We start from the raw sequence: 13,037 nt of genomic DNA, 5'->3' as shown, positions 1-13,037 counted from the left end.
AGCCTGCCCCCAGAGCAGCACGCTGGGCCAGAGACAAGACCAATTTCACTGGGGCCTGGAAAAGAGCCGCACACAAGCTGGGGAACGGCGGGCACGGGGGAAAGGGGCTGAGAACTAGCCGCAGAGCGTGGCGAGGGGCTAGCGGCGGGGTCTGCTAGCGAGGGAAAACCGCGAGCCTGCCGAGAGGGTCATGTAGCTGCCGAGAGCCGTGGAGAGAAAGAGCAGAACATGTCAGCGCTTGCTGCCCGTGAGCCCAGCCAAGCTGGGGGGAAGTCTCCTGAGGGGGCAGGGGGAGCCCCTGGCTTTGACTGGAGGATACAGGCCAAGAGCTTGCCAAGGGACCGGGGATCTGAGCTTTGCCTCGAGAGGCCTCAGAGGGGCCAAATCTGGCCTGGTTTCCAAGAGGGCTGAGCAGTCACCTGCCGAGAAACCAACCCCTTGGGGGCGTCTGCAGGTGGAAATCCTGGCCAGCGTGCAGGGCACAATCCTGCCCCCTGCCCGAGTGGGGTCCCTCCTCGGCCTGCCCAGCTCAGTCTCTCACCCCCTGCAGACGGGTACTAAGCCACCAGCCCTCTGGGTCAGCAGGGAGTCCCCTGCCTCTCTCCAGACAGGGCCCCTATTGGACAGAGATGCCAAGCCGCCAGGTGGGACCCCGCTGGGCGTCACCCTGACCCCGGGGGGCAGGGGCAGGACTCACGTGACGTTCCCGGCGTAGTGCTTGATGCGGAAATCCCGGCCGAACTCCATGGATTTGTCGGTGGTGCAGAGCTGTGAACACATGGTGGGCTGAGCCGGGAGGGCACAGGCAGCCAGCGTCGGGTGCCCACACATCGGCGGGAGGGGGTAACCCACCACCCCTCTGGGCACCACTGCAGACACAAGCCCTGTCCCCAGGGCAGGCCAGTACCCCATACTCTGGTACGCCTGCCCTGGCATGGGGAAATAGCCCCCGTCCTCATGCCCTGCACCCCCCCTTCTCCCTTGCCCCAGCAATCCCCCCCTCCCACCTTCACTCCCACCCAGTGACAGGCCAACGAACCGGGCAGCCCACGAGGTGCCAGCATACCCAGAATGCACCAGTGAGCGACCCTCCGGCCCCCACTCAGGGGAGAGGAACCTCCCACCCCTCCAGCCAGAAGCGCTGGGGATTGTGGGGTGTGTGTGTGTGTGTGTGTGTGTGTGTGTGTTAAGGTTACAGGGAGGGTAAATTTGTCCCGCTCCTGCAGAATCCAAGGAGCTCCCTGACACAGCGCCCCGCTCCCCCAAAGGGCCTTTCCCGCCTAGCAGGACCCAGTCTCCCTCCCACTCCTGAGCCCTTTGTCTTCCCCACAGGGGGCAGCCTAGCCCCCGCCCACCTAGCCGGTGGGGCTCAGCCCTGACCCCATCTGAGCCCGGGCCCTGAGGTGCCCGTGTGTGGGGCGTTACCTTGCGGCTGGTGTAGTGGGGGTGCTTGCCCAGCTTGGTGTTCATGGACTCCAGGAACATGGCGTCGGTGACCTGGCCCCCGGTCAGGCAGGCCTCGTCCAGGATGGAGATGATGCCCTTGTGCGGCTGCTCCACCAGGTCCACGATGATCTGGTTGTTGAAGTACTCGATCTGGGGGGGAGGCAGGGCAGAGGTTACCGGGCACGGCCCTGGGGGAGCTCTGGGGTTGACCCCCACGCTGGGGGGTGGTCACAGCCTGGCCTAGGGTCCCTCAGTGAACAATGGAACCCCTGAGCCGGGCGCGGGAGAAGCCTGTGTCGGGCCCCTCGGGAGACAACGTTGCTGGCTCAGAGCAGGGGCCGCAGCAGGCGGGAGTTGATTCCCCAGCAGGCGAGAGCTCCCTGGGGCAGAGCTCCCGGCCCAGTGCCCCGGCAGGAGTGGCTCTCGCTGTCCTGCTCCTGGGGGTGCTGTCTGCCCCTAGCCCTGGGTGAGGGTCACACAGATCACTGGGAGAAGCCCTTCCGCATGGCCCTCTGGGCAGGGACTCCCCACCCCAATGCGGCGCTGCCACCCCCACGCTGCCCTCTGGGCAGGGACCCCTCACCCTTCCCCATCATGTGGGGTGCTTCCGCCCCCGCGCTGCCCTCTGGACAGGGACCCCTCGCCCTTCCCCATCACGTGGGGTGCTGCCACCCTCACGCTGCCCTCTGGGTGGGGAACTCCCACCCCAATGGGACACTAGCGCCCCCACGCTGCCTCCTGAGCAGGCGCCACCCCCCCATGGGGCTCTGCACTCACATGCTGCCACTCAATGCCTTCCCGCTGATACTCCTCCTGCTCCTGCCTCAGGATCAGCTCGATGAACAGCTGCTGCAGCTTCTCGTTACAGTAATTGATGCAAAACTGCTCGAAGCTGCAAACCAGCAAAGTGCACAAGTCTCACGGTCTGTACCCCTCACTCCATGCCCCCTTCCCCATCCCTCCACCCTACCGTACGCAGCACCCCACCTCGCACTCTGGAGAACACACTGGGCTCCCGGGCGAGGGCTGGCTGGATGTGCTGGCTACCCCATGCCCAGAGCCAAGGAAGGATTCAGTTCACGGGGGCTGGGCTGAAGGATCCACTCCACGCTAACCCCCCGTGCTGCACCTTCCGAACAAAGCACTTTGCACGCCGTGACATGTGAAGAGTCACTGCAATGCAGCCGCCTCTGGGCTGGAATGCAGCAGCTGCTGCCCAACGCACAGGAACGCGTCGCAGGAGTTTAGGGGAGCAGTGAAGAAGCAGCCACAGCAAATCAAAACGCGCAGGAAACGTCTGGAGGCCACATCGCGACCCCGGCTGAAACTGGGTCCGTGTGAACACCTCAGCTCTCACCAGGAGTGCCCCGGGCCCTGGGTGGGCAGCACCTCTGCTTTAGCCCCCTCCAGGAGGCACAGCAGCCCCCCAGCCCCACCCACTCGGATCAGCACAGCCCCTGACCCACCGGCACCTGCCATCCAGTGACCCAGCCCGATATGGCCTTGCACTGGGGGGAAGGAGAGGGGGCCAAGCCTGTGATCAAGCTGTCAGTTGAGTGCACAGTCCCCGGCTCTCCCCTGAACCGGGCCTGGGAGCAGCAGGCAGACGGAGCCACCATCCAGCCCAGCGGATTGGTCCCTTGGCCTGAACCCCTGCGGCCAGCGACCCGCCCTCGCTCTCCCTCTCCTCCACGCCTGTCCCCAAGGCCCTCTGCACATCAACAGCTGCATGCTACCCGGAGCCACTGGCCCTGGCAACCTGCCCTCCTCTCCCTCCCCCACCGTTCCAGGGTCGAGCCACAGAAAATCAGCCCCAGGCGTGACCCCAGCCCCGGTGCATGCTGGGAGAGGAGGCGGTGGGTAGGTCTGGGTCCTGCTGGGCAGGCCTCCGGCTGGGCTGGCTGCACTGCCCGAGGTGGCTGGCTGGGCTCTACCTGTTGCTTTTGAAGATCTCGAAGCCGTAGATGTCCAGCACAGCGATGACGGTGTTCTTGCCGTGGAGCCGGGCGTCATAGTTCTTCACCTCGATGATGGTGTTGATGCGCCCCACGATCCAGCAGAAAAGCCGCTCGTAGATGGCCTGGGGGAGGGATGCGGAGGGGGGTAGGGGGAGACGCCATGAAGCGGAAGGTTTCCCCTGGCAGCTAGTCCCAGGGACTGGTAAGGGTGAAACTCTTTCCATCAGGTGTGGGGCACTGTACCTTTCAGGAGCAGGCGTGCTTAAGCCACGCCCTCCGGGAGTGGGGACAGGTGGTTGGCACTGGGACATGTGGGGCAGGCTGATGTGCAGGTTTCACTACTGCCCCCTGCTGGATGAAATGCCATGGCTGTGCAACTCTACTGCCACCTAGTGGCTGCTGTGGATATAAGCCTTAACCCTACTGCAGGATGGGGTGCGCCTTTAGCACGGGGGCTGAGGGGTTTTTGCAGCTGAAGGCTCTGGGTTTGATCCCCACTGCTGCCCCAGTGTGGTATAACCAGCCACGTCCACATGGCTGCAGCCATGGAGCTGTCTGGAGCGGCTGACCCCGGGAAGGGCTTTGAGCAGCTCCTGGCCTGTGACCCTGGCCTGTTTCTATCCATACTCTTCCTCCCAGGCTCCCTGACACCGCAGCGCGGGTGCCTTGGATGGGGACGGATGTGGGGCACGTCAGAATAGCCCCACTCCAGGCTGTGGGGCTGGCTGCTGCCAGTTTAGTGACCTAATTTAACGCGTCCATAGTCCCCATCAGCACGGGATGGCAAACTAGCCGGGCTGCCACAGGCCCGGCGCAGAGCAGCCAGAGATGCCCAGTCTCTTGTGGGCAGGGAGACAGTCACAGCACAGGGAGAAGCCTGCCCCACAGCTGCCTGGCCTGGAGAGAGAGAGAATCCGAAATGTAGCTGGGGGCGAGCATGACTCCCGTGAGCTCACGCGTACCAGCTAGGAGGCTGGCCCCAAGTGGGCAGTGAGGGGGAAGGCAAGCGGGCAGCTAGGGCGCCCCCCACAGGAGCTGTGGGGCATCAGGGCAATTGGAAGGAGGACGCTGGAGGTCACAAAGGGGCATTGCCCTGCTAAAGGATGGTTTCTGCAGCGGCTCAGCATGGGGGCTCGGCAGGGCCCAGCTCCTCTACCCCTTTACCTTGGCGCAGGCGTCCCTGGCATAGTTGGCTTCCTTGGCGCTGTGACCCTTCTCGATCACCTCCCCGCCGCCCGTGGCCACCGCACGGTACAGCAGGGTTCTCAGCAGGCTCTCCGGCCGGGTGGAGGTCAGCTCCGCCAGCTGGGAGACCAGCTCCCTGTTCTCTATCTCCACGGCATCTCCCTCGGTGACAAAGCTCACGTTGCCCTGGAAATCCAGCAAGAGAGACGCAGTCAGCAGGGAGAGGGCACTGGCTTCCCGCTGCACGGGCCTGAGCTGGGGGAAGCCACCGGTGCCCCATGGACACTGGGACATAGAATCATTGAATCATAGAATTGGAAGGGACCTCGAGAGGTCATCTAGTCCAGTGCCCTGCGCTTGTAGCAGGACTAATTATTATCTAGACCATTCCTGACAGTTGTTTGTCTAACCTGCTCTTAAAAATCCCTCATGATGGAGATTCCACAACCTTCCTGGGCAATTTATTCCAGTGTTTAACCACCCTGACAGGTAGGAAGTTTTTCCTAATGTCCAACCTAAACTTCCCTTGCTGCAGTTTAAGCCTATTGCTGCTTGTCCTCTCCTCAGAGGTTAAGAAGAACAATTCTTCTCCCTCCTCCTTGTAACAACCTTTTATGTACATATCTGCCCTAAGCCTTGCGAACGGTCCTGAATGGGCACAGAAAACACACCATGCACAGGGACGCTAATGCACACACCCCGCACGAGGACACACAATGGACAGACGTCAGACAAACACGCACGGACCTGACGCCTAGAAACGCAGGGCCTGATTCTCCGCTCCCTTGTGCCTCGTGTTGTCCAGCCCGAGGGTTAACCACGAGGGTGGTTCACACCGACCAGTACAGGTGTGACCGGTGCCTGGGTGCCAGGCTCAGGGCCAACAGAGGGGCAGCCACAGGAGTGGACCCAGCATGTTGTAGGGCAGGCAGGCGATGAGCCCGCCCTGTGTCATGTCAGAGGTGGCACAAACTTCACTCCTTGCTGCAAGTCAGCTCAATTTCCCTGCCCAGGGTCAGCCGGCACCAGCCTGCCCGGACGCAGTCACAGGCTAGAAAGGTGCACGGGGCCACATGGAGGTGCACGGGGCCTGGCTCTGCAGACTGAGAGTGAAGGCCCCATCGCCAGGACTTGGTCCTATGATTGGCCACTTTTAAGGCGGGTCAGGTCACTGCACTGCCCGAGGCTAGGGTGGCCAGGTGTCTGGTTTTTGACCAGAAAGTCCGGTCGAAAAGGAGACCTGACAGCGTCCGGTCAGATCTACGGACCGGACACCCAACGTCTGGTTACAGCGGGTGGGGGAGGTGCCAGGTCATCACCAGCCATCCCCTACTCAGCTGGGGCCGCCTCCTACCTGCGTCAGGGGCTGCAGCTGCCAATCCCAGCTCTGCAGGCAGGTCCTTCCTGACCCAGGTGCGGGGCGGGGAGGAGGGGGAGAGCAGCGAGCGACAGGGAGAGGAGGAAAGGGGGAGGGGCCTCGGGGAAGAGGCGGGGCAGGGGCAGTTCCTCGGGGGGGGGGGCGGGGAAGAGATGGGGTGAGGGGACTTTCCAGAACTCCTGCTGGAGTGTCCGGTTTTTAAATATTACAAAGTTGGCAACCCTACCCGGAGTCCCCCGCAGTCCCCGGGCAGAGCCGGGTGAGCTGGGGACAGGGCCATGAGGAGCGGGCACTGCTCAGCGTAGCTCAGACCTCAGGGTTATTGTCACATGTGGCACCATACGTCTGCGGGCCCGTGTCTGCGTGCAGTCAGGTTGGCAGCTGGAGCCACGGGCGGGGCCCGTCCCAGAGCGCTGCTAAGTGCCCTCGTGAAGGCTAACGGCCTGCCAACCACCCACAAGCTCTGCTCCCAGGGTCCTGCAAGACCCGGATCCAGACTCAATCCCAACCCACCCGCCTCCCAGGGAAGAGTCGCTGGCTTCCTGGGCTGTCAGGTGCTCAGCCCTGACCTGCTACCCGGGTAGGGTGGCCGGCCCGGGCATTCCTGCAGTGCGCCCGGAAAGGCCGGTGGAGCCCAGCTCAGCTTGATGAAGTGCATTTCCCTTGAGCCCTCTGCCAACCAGCCTGGCATGTGTTTGGCTGGGCAGCCGGGGGGGGGGGCGGGGGGGCTCCAAGGGGCAATGCTCTGGGAGGATCCCCTCCAGATTTCTGCCCACAACTTCGGAGCAACTTGAAGAAATTCCTCCCCACTCCAACAAGGTATGACACCGAGCTCAGCACACGCTGGGCAGGGCTGTGGAAACTGAGCCCTAGAAATGGGTGTGTGTACCCCAAACTGACCCCGCCCCCATCTCTGCCACGGGCCGAACCAGAACTCCGCCCCCATCTCTGCCACAGGTCCAACCAGCACCTGCCCCAAACTGACCCTGCCCCCATCTCTGCCACGGGCCGAACCAGAACTCCACCCCCATCTCTGTTATGGGCCCCGCCAGCACCAGCCCCAAACTGACCCCACCCCTCATCTCTGCTATGGGCCCCGCCAGCACCAGCCCCAAACTGACCCCACCCCTCGTCTCTGCTATGGGCCCCACCAGCACCCCACCCCAAATTGACCCCACCACTATCTCTGCTGGCCGGGCCGGACACGGCACAGGGGAAGGGATGTATCCGCCGACCAGGCCACCACTTACCAGGTGTAAAATAGTAGCCAGGATCTTGTAGACCGAGTCAATCTCCTCCGGGCTGAAGCCGATCACCTTCATGGCATCTGCCACGGCCTTGAAGTTGGACTGATCACTGGCCAGCAGCTGGAAGAAGGGCGGGGGAGGGAAGGGCAGCAGAGAGAGATGAGCCGACGGTTCCCAGCCCTGGGGAAGGTGCCAGCTGCATGGCCTTGGAGTCCTCCATCTGGCCACAGTTCACACTGGGCCTGGGGAGCTGCAGGGCGAGCTGCCTGCCCCTGCCCCAGAGAGACCATCTCTACCAGCAAGGGGATCGCTCAGGCGTCTTGGCCCACTCAGTCCTTGCCAGCAGCTAGTGCCCACGGATACAGTGCCCCTGGATCCACTGAGAACTGGGCTGAGAGCCAGCAAACTCATTTCACAGTGGCCACCAGGCAGCCAGGAGGTGAGAGTGGAACTGATGATCTAGCTAGCGCCCATCACTGCAGTGTCTGGCCTGGAGGTGAAAGGCTCAGTGGCCCTCTGCCTGGCACCCGGGGCCCCCTCCGAGCTGTGTGCAGCAGAAGCCATGTCCAGCTGGATTTCTCCAAGTGCTTCCTGCCCGCCTGCCCTGCGGCTCCTCTGTGCGATGGGGGAACGGGACGCAGAGAGGCGCCCAGCGAGGGGCATGGCCCACATTCAAGGCAGGGGCTGCAAGAACTGTGCTTAGCACTTAAGACAGGGCTTTCTCCCTTCACAGTGCTGGATGCACACGAAGCCGGGGACACTCACAGGCCCCTTCACAGGAACCATGATTAGCCCCTCATGGGGGATGGGACTTCAGCCTAATGGGAGCCCTGGTGGAAACTGTGTGGGTGCATTAGACAGCAGGTGGCTGCAGCTCCCACTGAAGTCAACGGGATTTGTGCCTGGTTACACCAGGGATACGTTTGGTCCCGGAGCACCCCAGCAGCTCCCTCCCTGCAGAGTGTCGAAGCTGCACCCTGCCCGGGCCGAGGGAAGCCCACTGATCCGATCGCCCAGCCGTGAGGCGCCTGTCGGGAAGCCAGGGCTTTGCTGCACTGACAGCTGGCTCCGCCCGTTCCCGTTCCCCATGGCGAGCCACCCACCCAGCCTCTGCTTTCCCCATCCCAATGCTCAGGCACAGGAAGATCCCTGGGCCCAGGTTTCCAAGGGACCAGTGATTTGGGGGGCCCCAACTTGAGACCCGTAGAAGGGCCTGATTCTCAGGGTGGGGGCTCAGCACTTTCCACAAACCGGGCCCGGGTCTCTGGGTGGGTGCCCCCAATCACCAGTCACTGGGGGAACCCTGAGGAGCCTGGCGTGGTCCCCCCGGGCGTGGAACCGGGACTCACGTTGTTGCTGGCGCCCTCGCTGGTGAAGCGGTAGGCTGCAGGGTCTCTGCAGAGATGGAGGGAGGCCAGCTGAGCGTCCGAGGCCCCGAGAAGCAACTGAGGGGGAGAGACAGGGATGAGTCCCCCTTGTACCTGGGGCATGTGACATTGCGCCCCCAAGCTCTGGGGGATAGCGAGGACCTGGCACTTGCTGCCCGGCAGCTGGGCTCTGGCTGGCCTCTGAAGGCAAGGGAGCTCGCCCAGCAGAGCCCGGGCGAGTGGGTGTTCCCAGGGAAGGGGCAGCCGGAGAGGAGGCAGGGAGCTGAGACCCAGCGAAAGGACGGGGGGTCAGGGTAGTGAGGTGGCGAGGAGGAGGAGTAGGACTGTGGTGCTGAAGGTGGGAGGAAACTGGCCTAGCAGTCGGGTGACCAGATGTCCCGATATTTGGGGCTTTTTCTTATACAGGAGCCTGTTACCCCCCACCCCGTCCTGATTTTTCACACTTGCTGTCTGGTCACCCTACCTAGCAGCCTCAGCTCTGCCCTCCCAGCCCAACCTGTGCGGGGGAGCCATGAACGGCTGGGCCCCATCCTCAGGGCGGCCGACTAACGTGCTCCCTACTGGGCCGGGGCTGAGCGAGAGCCAAAGGAGGCGGGCGGCTGCAGCATGCCACAGAGAGTGTGGCTCAGCAAGGTGACGGCACTCACTTCTGAGTCACCGGCCTGCGGTTACCCGCCTGGGGCCCGGCGCGCTATAAATAAGGGACATGCAGCAGCAGCGGAAGCCGCCGGGGCATCGTCGGCAAGTCCCTGCACCCAGCACAGCCCCGTTCTGCACCGAGGCCTCTGCAGCACCCAATTCCCCGGGCGAGCGGGATCCTCCTCTGCCCCCAGCCGGGCAGCAGCCGGGGGCCTGAGTGCATAGGACTGGGGCTGACCTGGGAGCAAAGCTTCCTGCCTGGGCACAGTCGGCAGGAAACCCACAGGATGTGCCCCTGTGGCTGGTAGGGTGGGAGCCCATGAACCTTCCCCACTTCCCCCTTGTTCCCCCTCCCTCTTTACTGCGGCTGGCTGGGCTGCTGCCAATGAACTCATCGCAGGCTGGCTCTGCCTGGGCACCACCCCCAGCTGCTCCCTTCTGCCTTGGCACCTGCAGCACACCCGGCCAGCTCTGCCAGGGCATCCTGACATTCCTGCAGCTTGCGCCCAAGCTTACTGCTGGGGGCGGGAAGCCTAGAGGCCCTGGCTGAAACCGGGCTGGCATCGGGCCCCACTAGAGAGACCTGGGTGGGTACGGGGGGGCATTTTCCTTTTCCACTGATGAGCGCACTTCCCATCCATCAGTCGTCTTTATTTAGTCACCTCCTTAGCCCCTCCCCTTCCCCTAGGGAGCCAAACCCTGCAGCCTCCCGGGGATCCCCCCGCACCACGGACTGCACCGTTGCCCCAGGATTCCCCCCCCGGTTCACCTGGTAGAAGGAGTGGAAGTTCCTCTCGCCTGGCTGCTGGTGGAGGATGCGAGACTGCAAGGGAAAGCCCAGAGGAAGTCAGTGCCTGCGGGGGCCGTGTCTCGCGGCCCCAGGCCGGTCCTTGCCACGCACCATCGCTGTGGGTCCCATGCTGGCACACACAGCTCAGCCCCGGTTGCTGAACAGTCACCGCCAGCTGCCAGATTTGCTCCAATCAGAGACAATGGGCTGGTGAGACCAGAGAAATCCCCTTGTCTCAAAGGACACACCAGTCCCTGGTAAAGGAAACTCCACACCCAGAGCGCTGGCAGCTGGAACAGGGCCGATCACTCCCTATGCCTCAGGGAGCCTCTCCGGCAGGACGGCCATTGTCTGCCCTGGGCTTCCCACCTAGCCCCCTTATTTTGCTGCAGGATGAAACCAGCCCTTCGAGGTTCATGCAGCAATGTAGCAGCCATCCTGGCCTTCTGGGTGGGAGGCCCCGCTGAGGTCCTGGCCACCGGGGACTGTTCAAGAGAGCAGAGGCGTTAACTCCAGTGCCCTGGCTAAACGCCGGTGAGTCGCTACAGCCTGTCCGCCTCAACTCCCCCTGCAGCGTGGATCCAATGGCCGTCTTCCCTTCCTGCCCTAAGCTGGGGGGTGCACTAGTAAGCGGCTGCTGCGTTGCCCCCAGAGGTGGCTGCATCCCAGTGAGGGGTGAGACGATTTCTGTGTGTGCAGTGCTTTGGGATGAAAGGCATCCTGGGAATGTCACAGACTAAGGGCAGGCCTGGGAGGCAGTGGACCAGAACTGAGCCTGTCACCGAGAGGGGCAGAAGAACCAAACAGGAGACTCGCGAGCCAGCTCCAGGAGAGCTCACCAGAAGGGCTTGTTGCCCTTCGGAATGCACGGGGTCTAGGATACTTCGCACTCGGGGAGCGCCTTTCCTGGGGGGATCTCAAAGCACGTGACAAAGGTGGGTCAGCGTCCTTCTCTCCAGCGGGGGAATTGAGGCCCGGACATGATAGGGTACCACAGCACCCCAGCACCAGGGCCTGTCTCCTGACCCCCAGCCCACACCACTAGATGACACTATCTCTAGCGTGAGCTCCCCTAGGAGGGCCGCACGACCTCCAGGCCATTGGATGCTTAGAGGTGATGGCCACTGGGCTGTCTCCCAGCCCAGCAAGGACTGGTACCACGCCTGGATGCAAGGCCCAAAGGCCACTCCTCCTGACCACAGCAGGCTGCAGGCCCCAGACGCCTCTCCCCTGCCATCTCTTCCCCTGCTCTGGGGCCAGTCACAGGCACTAGCCTCCTTCCGGCAGCCTCCTCCATCTGAGAGCTCTCAGCCCTTCGGCTGAAATGTCAGAGCCCTTTCCAGCCGGGTCTGATAACCGAACAGGGCTGCCCTGCCCGGAAAGGGGCAGGCCGCCCTGTGACGGGAGGGCACAGGGACCACGCTAGCACACCGCGATTTCTAGGGTTTATCAGAGTCGACTCAGGCCAGGCGGGAACTCTCAGCCAATCCAGAGAGGAGAGCCCAGCTAACGCCCCCCAGGATGGAGCTGTGGAGAACCTTCAAATACAAACAAATGACAGAGGAGTTGCTTGCTCAGGAAGACGTTCTGAGGGCTGGCCCTGCCTGCTAGGTACTTCCCAGCGCAGCTAGGAGAGGGCCGATCTGCTTGGAAAACATCCAATTATCTCCCCAGAAGGCACCTCTGGAAGGCCACGTTCTGTGCCTGCTCCCCAGACATGGACCTGCCCCGGGCACAGGGCCTCTCAGCCCTGCAACATTTCTGTCCCCCACCAGGTGAAGGGGTGATTTGATCCCAGCCTCTAAGTCCCAGCATGGGGAACAGGTATTTAGCAACGGGCTCTGCAGTCTAGCAGGCAAAGGTCTCACGCCGTCGGATGGCTAGAAGTTGAAGCTAGACACGTTCAGATTGGGAAGAAGGTATCAGTTTTGGACGGTGAGAGTAATTAGCCATTGGAACAATCTACCAAAGGCCGGGGTGGAGTCTCCATCACCAACAATCTTTCAACCAAGACTGGAGGTCTTTCTAAACCATCTGCTCTAGGAATGATTGTGGGGCAGTCTCTGGCCTGGGCTAGACAGGAAGTCAGACCAGATGATCATGATGGTCCCTTCTGGCCCTGGGATCGATGAAGGACACTGAGCAAATGATGCTTGATTTAAGGACGAACCGAGTCCTTCCTCCCCTTACCACAGCCTGGGTTAAAAGGAAAGGGGCTGCCGGAGAGGGGCTCTTCCAGCTCAGGGTGACGGTACCTCTCTAGCGAGGGAGGAGGGGGCTCGAGTCTCATACCCCACCTGGAGGCATGGCAGGGTGAATTATGGCAAAGCCCGAGCTCTCAGCCTCTTCCACCCAGACCCCGCGGCCTGACCCGCATGCGAACCAGCCAGATGCCGTGCCGCAGGGGTACTGCTCTGAGCACTGGGCCCGTGGTGCCACCTCCATCCTCTTCACCCGGCAGTGTACATTACCCGCCCCCCTGCTTCCCTTCCCCTCCGCCACTGCCCCTCCTGCTCGGGCAGCCCCAGAGGCAGGCCCAGGGCCGTACCTTCTCCAGGAGGTAGTTGTTGATATGGCCACCGGTGGGGTCCCCCTTGAAGTCGAAGTTGATGTCCATGTATTTGCCGAAGCGGCTGGAGTTGTCGTTGCGGTTGGTCTTGGCATTGCCGAAGGCCTCCAGGACGCAGTTGGACTTGAGCAGCACATTCTTCACCCTGGGCCAGGCGGGAAGCAATGAAGGGAACATCACAGGGGGCCAGGCTGCGTTACCCCCCGGAATCGGGATTGGCACGTCCATAGGCTTGAAATGAATGAGCCCCCCCGCTCCTATTTGCACCCAGGGACAATCCGCAGCACTTGCAGCTGTTCACAGGGAGGAAGGGACTTGACCAGGGTCACCCGACAGGTCATGGGCAGAGCTGGGAACAGAACCCAGGTCTCCTGAGTCCCAGCCCAGTGCACTGGCCACAGCCTCCCAACCGTGCCAGGATGCTGCTGTGACCTCTC

The 13,037-nt window shown here is 62.7% G+C and overlaps 1 protein-coding gene across 12 annotated transcripts in view; it reads right to left on the bottom strand.

Moving 5' to 3' along the window:
- MYO1G (myosin IG) overlaps positions 1-13,037 on the bottom strand; it is an 84,579-nt gene that overhangs the window by 45,688 nt on the left and 25,854 nt on the right. For all 12 annotated transcript variants that reach the window (XM_037891315.2, XM_037891314.2, XM_037891313.2 and 9 more), the window contains 9 exons: positions 12,580-12,745; positions 10,011-10,064; positions 8,564-8,659; positions 7,218-7,334; positions 4,569-4,775; positions 3,381-3,526; positions 2,224-2,338; positions 1,426-1,596; positions 698-768 (listed from right to left, as the gene is read on the bottom strand). In XM_037891315.2, coding sequence (XP_037747243.1) covers positions 698-768; positions 1,426-1,596; positions 2,224-2,338; positions 3,381-3,526; positions 4,569-4,775; positions 7,218-7,334; positions 8,564-8,659; positions 10,011-10,064; positions 12,580-12,745 — 1,143 coding nt within the window. The remainder of the gene's footprint in view (positions 1-697; positions 769-1,425; positions 1,597-2,223; positions 2,339-3,380; positions 3,527-4,568; positions 4,776-7,217; positions 7,335-8,563; positions 8,660-10,010; positions 10,065-12,579; positions 12,746-13,037) is intronic.

Source organism: Chelonia mydas, chromosome 2 (assembly GCF_015237465.2).
Source record: "Chelonia mydas isolate rCheMyd1 chromosome 2, rCheMyd1.pri.v2, whole genome shotgun sequence".
NCBI lineage: Eukaryota > Metazoa > Chordata > Testudines > Cheloniidae > Chelonia > Chelonia mydas.
The sequence above is the reverse complement of the archived record's forward strand: the minus strand, read 5'-3'. Positions and strand labels throughout refer to the sequence as shown.